This window comes from Somniosus microcephalus, chromosome 1, assembly GCF_052327205.1.
Source record: "Somniosus microcephalus isolate GS21.2 chromosome 1, FLI_Smic_1.0, whole genome shotgun sequence".
In the NCBI taxonomy this organism is placed as follows: Eukaryota; Metazoa; Chordata; class Chondrichthyes; order Squaliformes; family Somniosidae; genus Somniosus; species Somniosus microcephalus.
The window spans coordinates 391,849,748-391,868,110 of NC_140987.1; the positions used below are offsets into that span (position 1 = coordinate 391,849,748).

At 42.9% G+C, this 18,363-nt stretch overlaps 1 protein-coding gene across 1 annotated transcript in view; it reads right to left on the bottom strand.

Annotated features, from left to right (window-relative positions):
- The window catches only part of LOC147125095 (tetraspanin-7-like), a 32,773-nt gene extending 15,036 nt beyond the window's left edge, over positions 1-17,737 (bottom strand). The window contains exons 1-2 of the mRNA XM_085997265.1: positions 17,561-17,737; positions 1,051-1,239 (exon numbers count right to left, since the gene is read on the bottom strand). Of these exons, the coding sequence (XP_085853391.1) occupies positions 1,051-1,239; positions 17,561-17,650 (279 nt within the window). The 5' untranslated portion in view covers positions 17,651-17,737. The remainder of the gene's footprint in view (positions 1-1,050; positions 1,240-17,560) is intronic.
- Between the last annotated feature and the right edge of the window lie 626 nt (positions 17,738-18,363).

Sequence of the window (18,363 nt, forward strand, 5' to 3'; positions counted from 1 at the left end):
GTAGGCTAAGCAGCCAATCACATTGAAGAATTCAGAGCAAACCAGGAATTAACAAGCAGGTTTTATTATTCACTTTTTATAATTTTATAAAAAAAGTGAACTAAAGATTGGGACACACACAGGATTAAGGTAGAAACTGAAATATCAAACTTTAAAAATTTTTATTTAAAAAATCTATGGAATTATCATGGAATGGAGCAAATGACACCACAAATATAAAATTAGTTTTTCAGGGCCAGAGAGGTTGTTCAGCAATGATGACTTAGTACACTGTTAAAAACTCATTCAATAAGGCTTAATTTTTGAAGTTTAAAAAAAATATATAAACAGGAGAGCATAAAAAGTGGAAGCTTTCATCAATTCAGTGATTTCTAATTGATTTCCATTTGTGAGGACTGCAACAGCACACCCTGTGGAGGAGCAAAGATTCATCAACAGCAACTTCAGGATTTCTGCGTTAAAATGCGCATGGCAGACTCAAAGTTGCCGTGAGTTTTACAGGGTAATGACGGCGAACACTGACAGTTTCGCCATCATTACAACCGCAAATTCTGGACTAATGTTTCCACCTGTGGGAGAATCCAAAACTAGGGGCCATAAATCCAATCAGGAAATGAGGAGAAATGTCTTTACTCAAGAGTGGTTAGAATGTGGAACTCGCTACCACAGGAAGAGCGGTTGAAGCAAACAGCTTAGACGCTTTCAAAAAAGGAAACTAGATGAGTGCATGAGAGAAAAGGGGATAGACAGAAAGACACTGGAAAGCTATGATGATGTAAATAGAATGGGAGGAGACTCATGGCATATAAACACCAGCAAATACTAGTTGGGCCCAATGGCTGGTTTCTGTGCTGCAAATTCTATGTAACTGCTGGGTTACCTAGTGTGCAATTGAATTAAACTATTAACCCAGCACAAATAGGTGATATTATGTACACAGAAGAGGTTTACATAATCTTCCTTTACATGAAATACACCACTACACTGCTCTACAAAGATGCAAAATTAAGATGAGAGTTTGGCAATGTAGGCAATTTAAAAAAGACTTACTAGTTTTAACATCCATGTGCTGCCTCGGCATGTTGCAAAGCATCCAAAGAAACCAAATATGATGATGGCTGCACCAGTTCCAATGAGTACATAGGGAGCATTTGTACTTTTCTCAGCCACTAGAGACAGGTATTCTTCCAGACTCACTTTGCCCCATACACCCACTGCCAAAAGCACAGTACCTGCAACCTAAGAAAGAACAGTTAAAATGTAGAGACCAAAAACAGCCTGTAAGCAAGACATTGGTCAGATTGCAGCCCTCAACAAATTGGTGACCGAATTTAACTTGTTCTGATTTGCTAAGCATATTTAAAAAGGAATTTTTTCCCCACTGATGTTCATAGAATTGATGAGTTACTGCAATTAAAAAGTGCATTTTCTACCTACCTCCACTGCCCTAGAAGGGTCAAATTACATTGCACTTTTGCATATTAACAAATCATTGGTCATTCTCATAGTACATATTTAGTGAGTTTTATGTGCAACTGCTTGCACATTTAGAAGCTTTTACTGCATCCCACAATTCAGGGTAGCAAAAGAAAGTCAGCTATTTTAACTGCTTTAATACAGGCCACAGCACCATTACGGAGGATGGTACTAAAATCAGTCAGAATATCTCCTACTTTTGTAGTTTCCTAAACACTGATTCAATCTTTTGACTCTTGCTGCAGTGTGGTTTAAGAGGTGAAAGTTTAGTCAAAAAGGCAAATCTTAAGGTTTTAGTAGTCAGATTTGAAACTTCTAAATAATTCAAAACAGCATAAAAACCAGGGATCAGACACCCTCAGCTGAACTTAGACTTGAGGGAAGGAGAGGAAGAAAACCAACACAATTGATTAAAAGTTTGGTCTAAATGAGACACTACTGTCCAGTCAATTCAGCAGCTCTGCCCTCTAACACTTCCAGTGGCTGCTCAGCTGACTCCCCACACTGCACTGCAAGTCATGTCAAAATCTACTTCTAAAAGAGACAGATCTTAGCATTGTGCTTCTTCAGCTTCCACCCAAACGACCAGACAAACCTTCAGAGCAGTCTGCAATGGTGAAAGGATTACATTCTACTGGTACTTTTTTTTTTTCAGCTGTACAGTATAAATATAGAGTGCAATACTCTAGCAGTCAACAGCACACAATATAAACTAGGGAAATTGTGCCTGTAGTGGACCTGAATTTGTGGGTCCATGGAGCAAAGATTGGAGCAGCTGAAAGATAGGGCTGTTGCTAGTAGCCCTCCAATGGGAAATGGGCTGCATGCAGGATAGGGTTGCCAACTCAGTTGGGGGTATCCCTGGAGGTTTGACCATGTAATGTCTGCAAATATTATTCCATTTACTTTATTAAAAGGTTGGGTCTTCTGTAGTCCAGCATCTTTGCTCATGGTTCAGTGCCAGCAGCTGTTGTGCAAGACATTGAGAACCACCGGGAGGTGACGGAAGGGAAACCAGAGGTGGGAAGAACTTTGATTCCACCAGTAACTAATAGTAACTCAGAAATTGCACCGATAACTTAATAGCAATACTGACAACAGATTTTTCTCAACTGTAATACAATACCACGTAATAATAGGTAATACCCAGATACCCTACCTGTAACTAGTGGCAATCCTATAACCTGTTATAGAATTCCCCCACAAGTTGCAGTCAAGCTCCCCAGAATTATAGAAATTACAGCACGGAGGCCATTCAGAATATGAAAACAGCTTAGAAACATAGAAGATAGGAGTAGGCCATTCGGCCCCTCGAGCCTGTTCCGCCATTTAATGAGATCATGGCTGATCATCCAAAATCAGTACCCTGTCCCCGCTTTCTCCCCATATCCCTTTAGCCTTAAGAAATATATCTAACTCCTTCTTGAATATATTTAATGAATTGGCCTCAACTGCCTTCTGTGGTAGAGAATTCCACAGGTTCACCACTCTGGGTGAAGAAATTCCTCCTCATCTGTCTTAAATGGCTTACCCCTGATCCTTAGACTGTGACTTTTGGTTCTGGGCTCCCCCACCATCAGGAACATCCTTCCTGCATCTAGTCTGTCTAGTCCTTAGAATTTTATAAGTTTCAATGAGATCCCCTCTCATTTCTTCTAAACTCGGGCGAATAGGCACCTAATCGACCCAATCTATCTTCATAAGTCATTCCTGCCATCCCAGGTCTGGTGAATCTTTGCTGCACTCCCTCCATGGCAAGAACATCCTTCCTCAGATAAGGCGACCAAAACGGCACACAATACTCAAGGTGTGGTCTCACCAAGGCCCTGTACAACTGCAGCAAGACATCCTTGCTTCTGTACTCTAATCCTCTTGCTACGAAGGCCAACATATCATTTGCCACCTTAACCGCCTGCTGCACCTGCATGCTTACCTTCAGTGACTGGTGCACAAGGACACCCAGGTCTCGTTGCACTTCCCCTTCTCCCAATCTATTGCCATTCAGATAATAATCTGCCTTCCTGTTTTTGACACCAAAGTGGATAACCTCGCATTTATCCACGTTATATTGCATCTGCCATGCTTCTGCCCAATCACCCAACCTGTCCAAATCATACTGGAGTTTCTCAGCATCCTCCTCACAGCACCCAGCTTTGTGTCATCTGCAAACTTGGATATTACATCTCGTTCCCTCGTCTAGATCATTAATAGTGACTAGCTGGGGTCCTAGGACCGATCCCTGCGGTACCCCACTAGTCACTGCCTGCCACTCGGGAAAAAGACCTGTTTATTCCAACTCTGCTTTCTGTCTGCCAACCAGTTCTCTATCCAAATCAATACCTTGCCCCCAATCCCATGTGCCTTCACTTTACACGCTAATCTCTTAGGCAGGATCTTATCGAAAGCCTTCTGAAAGTCCAAATGCACCACATCCACTGGTTCTCCCTTATCTATTTTTCCAGTTACATCCTCAAAATTCCAGTAGATTAGTCAAGCACGATTTACTTTTTGTAAATCCATGTTGACTTTGTCCGATCCAGTCACTGTTTTCCAAGTGCTCTGCTATTACATCTTTTATAATGGACTCTAGCATTTTCCCCACTACCGCTGTCAGGCTTACCAGTCTATAATTCCCCACCACCTTTTTTGAATAGTGGGGTAACATTAGCTACCCTCCAATCCATGGGTACTGTTCCAGAGTCTATCGAATTTTGGAAGATGACCAGCAATGCATCTACTATTTCTAGGGCCACTTCCTTAAGTACTCTAAGATGTAGATTATCAGGCCCTGGAGATTTATCAGCCTTCAATCCCATCAATTTCCCTAACACCATTCCCCTACAAATACAGATTTCTTTCAGTTCCTCCCTCTCATTAGACCCTATGTTCCCCAACATCTCTGGGAGGTTATTTGTGTCCTCCTTTGTGAAGACAGAACCAAAGTATGTATTTAATTGGTCTGCCATCTTTGTTCCCCATTATAAATTCCCCTGATTCTGACTGCAAGGGACCTACATTTGACTTCACCAATCTTTTTCTCTTCATATCTATAGAAGCTTTTACAGTCAGTTTTTATGTTCCCTGCAAGCTTACTCTCATACTCTATTTTCCCCTTCTTAATTAATCACTTTGTCCTCCTTTGTTGAATCCTAAACTGCTCCCAATCCTCAGGTTTACTGCTTTTTCTGGCCAATTTATATGTCCTCTTCTTGGATCTTATGCTGTCCCTAATTTCCCTCGTTAGCCACAGTTGAGTCACCTTTTTTGTTTTATTTTTATGCCAAACTGGGATCATCGTAGTTTCCTTTATTTAAATTCAGGACCATCGTCTGAGTCAACTACTTCTCTATCTTAAATGAAGAATTCTATAATTATGATCGCTCTTCTCCAAGGGGCCACGCATAGCAACATTGCTAATTAACCCTCATTACATAATACCTAGTCTAAGATGGCCTGATCTCTAGTTGGTTCCTCGACATATTGGTCCAGGAAACCATCCCATATACACTCTAGGAATTCCTCCTCCACTGTATTGTTACTAATTTGGTTAGCTCAATCTATATGTAGATTAATTTAAAAAAGTCACCCATGATAACTGCTGTGCCCTTATTGCATGCGTCTCTAATTTCCTGTTTAATGTCATCCCCAACCTCAGCATTACTGTTTGGGGGTCTGTATACAACTTTCACTAATGTTTTCTGCCCCATGGTATTTCTCAGCTCTACCCATACAGATTCCACATCAGAGCCAATATCCTTCCTTACTATTGTGTTAATCTCTTTAACCAGCAATGCTACCCCACCTCCTTTTCCTTTTTGCCTGTCCTTCCTGAATATTGAATACCCCTGGATGTTGAATTCCCAGCCTTGGTCACCCTGGAGCCATGTCTCCGTAATTCCAATTACATCATATCCGTTTACATCTATTTGCGCAGCTAATTCATCCACCTTATTACGAATGCTTCTTGCATTATGACACAAAGCCTTCAGGCTTGTTTTTAACACTTAGTCCTTTTAGAATTATTATTTACTGTAGCCCTGTTTGATTTACACCCTTGATTTCTCTGCCTTCCACTTTTGCTTTTCTCCTTCCTGTCTTTTGTTTCTATCCTTGCTTCCCTTTCCTCTGTCTCCCTGCACAGGTTCCCAACCCCCTGCCATTTTAGTTTAAACTCTCCCCAACAGCACTAGCAAACACTCCCCCTAGGACATCGGTCCTGGTTAGGTGCAAACTGTCCAGTTTGTACTGGTCCCACCTCCCCCAGAGCCGGTTCCAATGTCCCAGGAATTTGAATCCCTCCCCCTTGCACATTCCTCTAGCCACGTATTCATCTGAAATATCCTTCTATTTCTACTCTGACTAGCACATGGCACTGGTAGCAATCCTGAGATTACTACCTTGGAGGTCCTATTTTTTTTTAATTTACCTCCCAACTCCCTATATTCAGCTTTTAGGACCCATCCCGTTTTTTACCTATATCGTTGGTACCTGTATGCACCACGACAACTGGTTGTTCACCCTCCCCCTCCAGAATGCCCTGCAGCCACCCAGAGACATCCTTGACCCTTGCACCAGGGAGGCAACATACCATCCTGGAGTCTCGTTTGCGGCTGCAGAAATGCCTATCTATTCTCCTTACAATAGAATCCCCTATCACTATAGCTCTCCCAGTCTTTTTCCTCCCGTCCTGTGCAGCAGAACCACCCACGGTGCCAGGAAGTTGGCGGCTGCTGCTGCTGCCTTCCCCAGATAAGCCATCTCCCTCAACAATATCCAAAGTGGTATATCTGAGGGGGATGACCACAGGGGACCCCTGCACTACCTGCCTGCGCCTGCTACTCTGCCTGGTGGTCACCCATTCCCTTCCTGCCTGTGCAGCCTTTACTTGCGGTGTGACCAACTCCCTAAACGTGCTATCCACGATGTCCTCAGCATCGCGAATGCTTCAGTATGTATCCATTCGCAGCTCCAGCACCGCAATGCGGTCTGTCGGTAGCTGCAGCTGGATACACTTCCCGCACAGTCGTCAGGGACACAGGAAGTGACTTACATGACTTACCTTTTAATTAATTTAAATTAATTAATCAAATCAATACCACTAATTACACTACAATTAAATGATATACTCAAGGGCCTTTGGTTACTAGCACACCGATACACAACAGAGACCTTAGAAACTATAACCACAAAAATTAAGACTTCCTAAATTTTATAAACTATTAATCTTAACTGTCAAACTAGAGTATAAATACTCACCTGGTACTCACCCAATCTTTGTCCAGGCTGCAGTATGGGCATGTAGCAGAGTATTCATAATGTGGCACATGTTCTCTTGGAGGCAATTCTTGGTGTCTGCTCCAGACGCATCTGGAGTTGCAAATTAGAGCTAGCCCCTTATCATCTGGAACAGCTGAATAATTTTAAATGGGAACCATCTGACCACTGAACATTACAAGCTAAATATGCAGCAGCAACCAGCTGGTGATACGCAAGATTATTGGGGTGGAGGTTGCCTTGCCTGCTTGTCTCAAGCCCGAGTACATGGCTGTGCAACCTTGGGACAAGCTTTCAACCAGTTTGCTTAAAAGCTTTCTGTGAGCAGTGGGCACCTGCAGCACCTGTCACGGTGGCTCTGGGCTAGCCTAATATCACTATTGGTTCAAAGAAAATAGAACCCAGTCAGTAGTTTCCCCCCCCCCCACCTGGTTTTAGAAGGTGGCTCTAGAACAACTTTAATTTTACCTAAAGATAAAAACCTTTTCAGGAATTCAGTCGAATTAACAACCATTTACATGTGCCAAAGAAATTTGGCTAAATGCCTCATTTCTATAGTACTGTAGATTCCTGAACATTGAAAATCAACTCTGGAAGTGACCTGTACAGCTCAGACAGGCTTCATTCTGAACAAGGCTGGGATCAATGTTCTCACTGGGAAGACAACTAGTGTCCTTGAGGCAGTGAAAAGGATTTGGGCATGTGATGAAGGAGGGGAAGATGACAAGGAAGTAGAAAGGAAAAGCAAAAAGGAACTGTAGGAAAGATAAAGGATTAGAACAAGATCCTGAAAGAGGCAGGTTTTAGATGCCTATACATAAATGCACCAAGTATTGTGAATAAAATTAGAGCTAGAGGCACAAATTACTATGGGGTATGATAGCATCATGAGACTTGACATAGGCTAGAGCATGGCTAGAGTAGGTAAAGTCTGGGAGGGTTGGCATTGTTAATTGAAGATTTCATTCGGGAATGGTGCAAAAGGTGAATCTATTTGGTTAGACAAAGGAATAGGAGAAATGTTAGACTTCCAGTGAAAGATATGTAGACAAATTAGAGAAAAATACAACAGAGCCATAATGACTTGGTCTCCAATGACAGATGGAGGTAAAGTAATGCTGGTATCCAGTGCTGCTTTCTAGATAAACATGTTTAGTTTAAGAAAGCAGTGCTAGATCAGGTTCTGGGAAATGAAATGGGGCATGCAAGCAATGCTAGAAATGGGGAACATCTAGGAAACAGCGACTAACATTAAAGTTAAATATAAAATTGAAAAGGGGAAGGCATTAAAGATAAAAACACTTTCTTGGGAAAAGAGTCAACTTCAACAAGGTCAAATTTAACTAGACTAGAGACAGTGACAATAGCAAGGGACATTTAAACAAGAAATGTTTAAGGTATAACCTAGACAATCCCACAAAAGCTGGAGTTTTTTGGACAAGAGGAGACTTGAGAGACACAAAAATAGAGTGCTAATAAAAGGTATTTAAGCAGAGTAAAGGGTATTCCCTGGGATCTGTTCTGGAGCCTCAATTTTTCACCATATTTATTAATGACTTGAAGGGAGAGAGAGTTGTATATCCAAGTTTGCAGATGAAATTAAAGTTAGAGGGACAGTAAGCAGTGCCAATGGGGGCAGGTAATTGCCAATGCACAGATTAAGTGAGTTGGGAAAACTGGCAATTGGAGTTCAATGTGGGCAAGTGTGAGGTCATCCACTATGGACCCAAGAAAATTAAATTGGAGTATATTCAAAATGGCATGAAACTAGATATTGTAGAGGGTCAGATTTGAGAGTCCAAGTACACAAATTAATGGTTAGTAGACAGGTACAAAATGCAATCAAAAAGGCTAATGAAATGTCTGCTTTTACAAAGGATTGGAGAGACAGATAGCACTAAAGCAAGAAATAGTAAGGTATTAGGTGGGGTTAGACTAAGAACACAGGATGGTCTAAGTTAGGTTTACAGTGCATGTATGTGAACACACAAAGCACAAGGTTGGTGAGCTGCAGGAGCAAATAGCCACATGGGAATATGTTGTGGCAATAACAGAGACAAAAAAGGCCAGGATTGGGTATTAATACTCCTGGATATAGGGTGTTCAGGAAAGATAGGAGGTGGTGTGGCAGTATTGGTTAAGGAGAATATTACAGTACTGGAGAGAGAGGATGTCCTGGAGAGGTCAAGGACAGAATTATTTGGTTAGAGGTACCATTATACTACTAAGTGTATTCTATAGGCCACAAACTAGTGGGAAAAATATGGAGGAACAAATTTGCAGAGAAATTACTGAGATGCAAGAACTAGAGTAGTGATAATGGGGGACTTCAACTAGCCTAATATAGACTGGGATGGTAATTGCATAAAGGGCAGAATTTCTGAAGTGTGCTCAGGAGAACTTTCTGAATCAGTATGTTTCCAGCCCAATGAGGAAGGAGGCATTGCTGGATCTGGTTCTGGGGAAATGAGGTAGGTCAAGTGGAGCAAGTGTCAGTAACTGAACATTCAGGGAACAGTGATCATAGTATAAGGTTTAGATTAGCTATGGAAAAGGACAGGGAGCAATCTAGAGTAAAAATACTTAGAGGAAGGCAAATTTCAGTGAGATGAGAACGGATCTAGCCCAGGTAAACTGGAATCAAAGATTGGCAGGCAAAACTGCAGTGGAATAATTCAATTCAATTTTATTTGTCATATATGCAGCAGACGTGTGTACTGCACAATGAAATGTTGATTTTTACAAGTCCTCCCAACATTGGAATAAATATGGCATAACAATGATAAAATACAAAGAAATACAGTAATAAAAACAGTAATAAATAATAAATTATACATTCATGAGTCTTATGGCCTGGGGGGGTAGAAGCTGTTTCAAAACCTGCTGGGACGAGACCATATGCTTCAGTATCTCTTACCGGATGGGAGCAGGGCGAAGAGGTTGTGGCTGGGGTGGCTCGCGTCTTTAATGATTCGCAGGGCCTTCCCCCGGCACCTCTCGGGGTAGATATCCTGGACAGCAGGTAGTTTAATTCCTATAGTATGTTGTGCAGCTTTCGCCACCATCTGTAGAGCCTTGCGGTCTGTGGCGGTGCAGTTGCCATACCAGGTAGTGATGCAGCCGGACAGGATACTCTCGATGGTGCACCGTTAGAAGTTGGCGAGAATCTGGGGGGGCCATTCCAAATGGGCTGCCTTTCAAGAGGAAATAGTTCGGGTACAGTCGAGGTGCATTCCCACTAGGGGGGAGGTAGGGCAACTAAAGTCAGAGCTCCCTGGATGACGAAAGAGATGGAGAACAAGATGAAGCAGAAAAAGAGTGCATATGACAGATGTCAGGGTCAAGAATACATCTGAGAATCAGGCTAAATATAGAAAGTTCAGAGAAGTGAAAAAGAAAATAAGGGTGGCAGTGAGAGGGTATGAGAAATGAATGGCAGCTAACAAGGGGTAATCCAAAAGTCTTCTCTAGGCATATAATTACTAAACGGGTAGTAAGAAAAGGAGTGGGGCCGATTAGGGACCAAAAAGGAGACCTGTGCATGGAGGTGGAGGGTGTGGCTGAGGTACTAAATGAGTACTTTGCATCTGTCTTCACCAAGGAAGACGACATTGCCATAGACATAGTGAAGGAGGTGGTAGAGGAGATATTAGATGGGATAAGAATTGATAAAGACAAGGTACTAGAAAGGCTGGCTGTAATTAAAGTGGATAAGTCACCAGGACCAGATCAGATGCATCCTAGGACGTTGAGGGAAGTGAAAAGAAATTGCAGAGGTACTGGCCATAATCTTCCAATCCTCCTTAGAAACAGGGGTGGTGCCAGAGGACTGGAGAATTGTAAATGTTACACCCTCTTTTGAACAAGGGTGTAAAGATAAATCCAGCAACTGTAGGCTGGTCAGTTTAACCTTGGTAGTAGGGGAGCTTTTAGAAATAATCAGGGAAAAAATTAACAGTCACTGACAAGTGTGGATTAATTAAGGAAAGCCAGTATGGATTTGTTAAAGGCAAATCATGTTTAACCAACTTGATCGAGTTTTTGATGAGGTAACAGAGAAGGTTGATGAGGGCAATGTGGTGGACGTGGATTTCTAAAAGGTGTTCGACAAAGTGCCACATAATAGGCTTGCCAGCAAAGTTGAAGCCCATGGAATAAAAGTGACAGTGGCAGCATGGATATGAAATTGGCCAAGTGACAGGAAACAGCAGTGAACGGTTTCTTTTGGACTGGAGGAAGGTATACAGCAGTGTTCCCCAGGGGTCGGTTCTAGGACCACTGCTTTTCTTGATATATATTAATGACTTGGACTTGGGGTGTACAGGGCACAAGTTCAAAATTTGCAGGTGACTCAAAACTTGTTAGTATAGTGAACAGTGAGGAGCAGAGTGATAGACTTCAAGAGGACATAGACGGGTTGGTGGAATGGGCAGATACGTGGCAGATGAAATTTAACAGAAAAGTATGAAGTGATACATTTTGGTAGAAAGAATGAGGGGGGGAAATATAAACTAAAGGGTACAATCCTAAAGCAGATGCATGAACAGAGACACCTAGGGGTATATGTGCACAAATCATTGCAGGTGGCAAGGTAGGTTGAGAAAGCAGGTAAAAAAAGCTAATGGGATCCTGGGCTTCATCAATAGAGGTATAGAGTACAAAAGTGTGGAAGTGATGAACCACCTGTATAAAACACTGGTTTGGCCTCAACTGGAGTATTGTGTCCAATTCTGGGCAGCGCACTTTAGGAAGGATGAAGGCCTTAGAGAGGGTGCAGAAAGATTTACAAGAATGATAGACTGGAGAAGCTGGGGTTGCTCTCCTTGGAGCAGAGAAGGTTGAGAGAAGATTTGATAGAGGTGTTCAAAATCATGATGGTCTGGACAGAGTAGATAAACAGTTCCCATTGGGAGAAGGGTCGAGAACCAGAGGACACAGATTTAAGGGATTTGGCTATGCAGCGAGTGGTTAGGATCTGGAATGCACTGCCTGAAGGGTGGAGGAGGCAGACTCAATCACAGCTTTCAAAAGAGAGTTGAATAAGTAACAGAAAAAAAAATTGCAGGGCTACGGGGAAAGGGCAGGAGAGTGGGACTAGCTGAGGTGCTCTTGTATTACTATCATTGAACCCCCCACCATCAACATCCTGGGGGGGGGGGGGGGGAAAGAGAAAAGAGAGAGGAGAAATAGGTCACCATTGGCCAGGAACTTAACTGGACCAGCCACAAATACTGTGGCTACAAGAGCAGGTCAGAGGCTGGGTATTCTGCAGCAAGTGTCTCACCTCCTCAATCCCCAAAGCCACTCCACCATCTACAAGGCACAAGTCAGGAGTGTGATGGAATATCTCCACTTGCCTGGATGAGTGCAACTCCAACACTACAAGAAGCTTGACATCATCCAGGTCAAAGCAGCCTGCTTGATTGGCACCCCATCCACCACCTTAAATATTCACTCCCTCCACCACCGGCACACTGCAGTGTGTACCGTCTACAAAATGCACAGTAGCAACTCACCAAAGCTTCTTCAACCACATCTCCCAAACCTGCATCTTCTGCCACCTAGAAAGGGCAGCAGCTGCATGGGAACACGACCACCTGCAAGTTCCCCTCCAATTCACCATCCTGACTTGGAAATAGATTACCGTTCCTTCATTGTTGCTGGGTCAAAAACCTAAAGCTCTCTCCCCAACAGCACTGTGGGAGTACCTTCACCTCAAGACTGCAGTGGTTCAAAAAGGCAGCACACCACCACCTTCGAGGCCAATAAATGCCCTGCCAGCGATGCCCACATCCCATGAATGAGTTAAAAAAATGTTGCCCACATCCTCTTCTCTAGTGAAGACAGATGCAAAGTACTCATTTAGTACCTCAGCTATGCCCTCTGCCTCCACAAGAATATTTCCTTTTTGGTCCCTAATCGGCCCCACCCTTCCACTAGTTTATGTTTATAGAAGAGACTTTTGGACTCGCTTTTATGTTAGCTGCTAATCTATTTTCATAATACTTTTTACTCATTCCCTTTTTTAGGTCTCCTCTGTACTTTCTATATACAGTACAAAAAAAGAGGTAATGCTAATTCTATGCAAATAATTGGTTAGAATGCAGTTAGAATAGTGTCTAGTTTCGTGCATCCTACTTCAGGAAGATGGTCAAGGTATTAGAAGGTGCAGAAGTTAAATACCAAGTACTGTACATGAAGCTTTAATGAGGAGACGACTACTAAAGAAACTGGGGCCTTGGTGCCCTTTTCGTTAGGGCAAAGAATATTGAGGGGTTCAGAAATGTATTTATTTCTAGTAGTTATCAAAACAACAAAAGGGAGAGGTTAAAAGAATATGAAGGGAGGTTGAAAGTTATTAAACAGGATTGTAAGGACATGGAATGCTCCATCAATGTGATGGAAACAGAATACACAATAGCTTTTAGAAGGAAGTGAATTGAAAAAAAGTTAAAAGCAATACAGGGAAAGGACAGGCAAATAGGATTAAGTAGCAACCTCTCAAGCCATCTCCAAATGGCCACCTATGCTATAAAATTCTATTCCATTTCCAGCACATTACAAAAGCTGACTTGAGTTATTCTATTAGACGTTACTATCCCTTTGATCCCTTGCACAATGTCTAATACACAAGTTAAACAGTAGTTTGAATTTATTGATCACCTACAAGAATGAATTCTGATAAAACAAGCCATTTTGTGGGAGACGGGGGGGGGGGGGGGGGGGGGGGAGAGAAAGAGAAAAAAGTGGTAACAGGAAAATTAAAAAAGTAGCAAATTCTGAGCAGTGATAATCAGGTATTTTTTTTGAACAGCTCCTGGGATCTCATCAAATCTGATTAAGTACACCACAAGGTAGACAGTGGGGAAAAAACATCGCTCCAGATCTGCCCTTTTACCATACTTTGCAGTTAAAGCTGCACAACGTCAAACATATTGCAGGACAAACTCAAACCTTTGTTAATTTTAGAACCAACTATGAGCACAAAACTGAAGCAAACACCCAGATAGATGTGCTACAAACGGCTGCAAAACATTGATGTATTTGCTGCACTGTCTACTAAAACTGGATCGCTCCTACAACTACCTAAAAACAGTTTAATACTTGTAATTCATGCCTACTTGTACCATTGATACAGGACTGTGGAGTTATCCTGCATGTGCATGACTGCAATCTAGGTAGTCTGTATGCTCTACACATGCATTGAGCGTTCTGCTTATTTGGTCAAACAGAAAATGTCCTAGAAGTCCTTCACAAGCAGACAACTCCGAGAGTGCATTGCCATAACCGTGCTGACCATACCGTGCCTCATGTGGTTCCTCCAAGAGGAGGGGGTGGGAAATGCAGAGCTTCAGCAGTTGCTTGCACCTCTAACCCACGCATGATAGGCACAAAACTGTGGGTATACCCAAATCACTAGTGTTAGCTGCTAGCAGCTATCATTCCAAATTAAGTTTCCTCTTCAGCTAAGGCAGTTTGCATCATCCTTTAATATTCAGAATGACCACGTCCAATGGCACATACCAGGCCTACTCACTCATTGATTACTTAATTGCTTAATCAAGGTCTCGGTGAAGGGCTTTAGCAAAGAGGCACGTTCAAAGCAAAATTCCTCCTCTAGGGTACTCCATGACTGGAGTGTAGGCCAGGGCTTTTGTTCTATACAGCCATTTTCCCTTTTGCCTCGTCCACTGGTTTTGGATCTATTGTTAGCCAGAGGAAGCTCTTCTTTGGAAGTCTAGAAACTCAACCATGAACAGTTGACATTAGCCTGCAGTGGCATAAGCAGGGTTATACGATTGCATCAACTCAACACAAAACCACTTTGCATCAACAGGATGGGCATTAATGGCTGCATCCATTTTTAAAGCCACCAAGTACTCACTGACTCAACTAAAAAGTTAACAGATTTTCCAATATAACTTTGCAAAGTGTCATGCTAGTACACTTGCTTCTGGTCAGTCATTTTAACCATGAAGGAATGAGGTAGTTATGCTACTTTACACAACTAAAAATTGCATTTGGATAATTGTAGAAGTTTGGTTGCACAGCAACTTGAATACTAGACGTGGAAATAGTTGATGGCAGAAAGGCTAGTTACTGAAACACAGGTATACATGACATCACAGTAATACCAAGTCATGTCCAAAAACAAATTGTTAAAATAGTGCATTCGTATCCTTCAGCCTCAGTCTATACTAATGGCTGCAACTCTCCCACGCTCTTGCTCCAACAGGGAGGGGGGCAAGGCTACTCCTGTACAGTCCATGCTTTCCTTGCCTTCAAAAAAGGTGAAACAATCCAAGAGCTAATAGCCAAGATTATAGAAAAAGAACCAGAGGCTACATGAGGAAACATTAAAAAGTTGTGATCTGGAGTGCACCTGAAAGACTGGTGTAAGCAGATTCAATAGTAACAATCCCAAAAGCAAATTGGATAAATACTTGAAGGGAAATGTTTTTATAGGGCTATGGGGAAAGAGCAGGGGAGTGGGATTAATTGGCTAGCTCTACCAAAGAGTCAGCACAAGCATGATGGGCCTAATGGCCTCTTCTGTGCTGTATGATTAAGAGTGTCTATGCTAAAGGGAAGCTTGTTCCTTTGCATCTAATCCATCAAGACTGCTTTCTTTCACATCTAGGATAATATCCACCTCCACCCTACTTTTCTTGTTGTTGAAATTCTAATTTACCCCTTTTATCACCTCAAGGCAATACCTTCTTTGCAGCATACTCACATCTACACAGAGGTCATTTCAATTTACAATCCTTCTCTGCTAAATTGGATTACTTGCCAGAGGGTAGGTATTGGAAACAAAAAGGGTACCATCCTTCATATATTATGATATGGTGCTAAGACTTTCCCTTTTTGAGCAGTAATGAGTAGTATAATCAATGCAGAGGAGGCAGCAATCAGTGCATTTGCTGGACTATAGAAAAATTAAAGGTTCAGTGTACATAAATTGTCAGTACTTTTTAAGCAAACTCCATTATCTTAAATTGATCAAAATATCCTGGTATAACCCCATTCTTATGGTATCAGGGGCGGGCACGGTGTAGAAGAGGAAAGAGACGAGAAAAAAAAATTACAGCACTGTCAAAGTTAGGATGAGGCCAAGAAAGGTTCATTGTACCAGGCTGAGATATGGGGATCATCTGCTGAGGAACAATATTGTTGCCATAATCAAAGATGATAAAGGTAATGTTGCAGAAGACAGTCCACCCAAGGAAGAAATGGCTCATGGTTGCAGAAATACTGCTGCATTTGCTGCTTATGCAACAAGTGCAGCACTTTGTTGCATGAAGGGTTGATACTGACACAGCACTTCTCAATGCCACTCAATTATATAAAAGGGACTAGTTTATGGTTTGAAATTGCACCACAGTAAAATGGTCATCAGTTCACCTTCTTTAAAAAGAGAGCAAGGTTCAAGTAGCAGCACACAAGACATTTCAATAGCTAGTATATAGAGCAAGGGTTCCATGTTACAATGCCCAGGCTATGCTATTGTTTAACTAGATATGGAGCAGTAAAAGGGTCATTTCAGATTTTAGGGGATGCAAGGGTTTTTCCCCCCAGGAATGACCAGTGACAATGAACCCAAGAACACCCAGCAAAAAACCTGAAAATTGCATATGCAAAGAGAAATGGTAACAAAGATTTAAACAAAGTACTTTATTAGGCTCAGTTTAGAACTTGTACAAAGCCCATTTAAACTGTGTACCTATATTTTTCTATATGGCAAGTATTTTATTATGCTAATAAAGGGAGTCAATTCAGGCTTAACGTGGTGCTTCATATAGAGAGAGCACCTCCTAATAGACAAGTGCCAGGGGTATCAAAATAAAACAAAATCTGGCACACAGAACTATTAAATAGCAAAGAAAACATTTAATTTCCATTGAAGTTTATAGCCTGGGATATGCATGTAATGTTCAGCTTGTATGGGAGGAAATTTGAACACAAGATATCTTGACACAAGATATCTTAAAAGATAGACGGCTAGATAACATTTTCCCGTAAGGAGTGATAATTCATGGGGACATCGGGACTCTGCTTGGCCGCACGGTTATAAAGGTTGGACTGTTCAGCTACTTCTCAAAATAAATCAGTGCCGTGTCGAGCAAGGAACTTCGTTATCTCTCGAACTCTTAAAACCATCCGATAGCGACGCGGGGAACAAAAACAAAGCAGGAACCTCACAGCCGGGAACAAGTTGACTTCGAACAAAAGGAGCTTCAAAGTTAATACTTCGGGGCTTTGAGCTCGCGGGGCGGGGTGTAAAAGTTATTTAACAGCTGTTAAAGAGTTCGAAATAACATTGTTTAAAAATCTTTTCACCCAAATACTTTTCAACAGAATTTTTCTTGGGTGTAGATTCCAGAAAAGAAAAATAGGAGTTCACAAAAAGTTTAAAACTTTTTAAACAATTAAAACCTAAAACGCCGACACGCTTATCGAGGGCTGGCGCTGGAACCACTTTCTCTTCCTATCATGGACTTTTAACCCAGGGAAGGTTTATTTTTTTTTTAATTATCTGAACACTGAGGAGCTGCAGTCTGGGCGCCAACAAACTTTTTTGCTTATTTAAAAAAAAAAGTTTTGAAAGCAACAGATTCTGATTTCAGAGAAAGCGGTTTATAGTGCCGCTGCCCAACTTTCAGCCGGAGTTGTGACCATCTCCTCCGCTCTTTGTGTAGCGGCTGCTCCGCTCTGGCCGCCCGGGGGGTTGGGTTGGGAGGAGGACGGACTGTACCCCGGGGATCGCCCCCTCTCTCTAGGGAGCTCCGACTCCCGAGCCCGCACTCACCCAGAAGATAAAGCTGAAGACGATGAGGAAGGATTTGAGACAGGTGATGACGGGCTTGGTCTGCAGGCGCCGTGCTGAAGACGCTGCCATGTTTCTAGCCGACTGTCTTTCCAAGCTTCAGGCTGAGGGCGGCGCGGCCTCCTCCGTTTAACGCCCCCCCTCGCCCGCTGCCAAGGAAGTGACGTCACCAGCGACTCCACATCCGGCCGCTTCATTGCACGGCCCAGCTGTCAATCATCCCAGCATAGGCGGGGGATGAGTGGGGCTGACAGACTCCAGGGCAACAGGTGATGGGGACAAGCGCCCACCAGACAATGGAGCTGGGTTTGGTGCCTCACAACTTGAGCCGTCTCGAGGAGATGCCCTCCGTGCCTTTCCATTCTGCGCGGAGGGGTTTCCTGTACGGGCTGCTCTTGCACACCTTCCACTTTGCCATCTTCGCCTGCCGTCCGGACACGCCGTGGCGTGCCGTTTTACCTTCCGGCGGAGGCGGAGGTCCCCAATGGGGGGCTCTCTATGCGGGAGTCTTCCCTTGTTCTATTGGGGACTTGGCCTGGAGGGTGTTGCACAGAGCAGTCCCGTGCAATAGGTTTTTAAGTAGGTTCACGGACTCCCGGGCCGCCTGTTTGTTCTGTGGTCTGGAGGAGTCCGTGTTCCATGTTTATGTCGAGTGTGGGAGGTTGCAGCCCCTCTTTCACTATTTGAAGGGGCTGCTCCTCAAATTTTGGTTGCACTTCAGTCCCACGCTCTTGATCTACGGTCACCCGGTGCGGAGGGGAGCGGGCAGGTTGGAGGACCTCCTC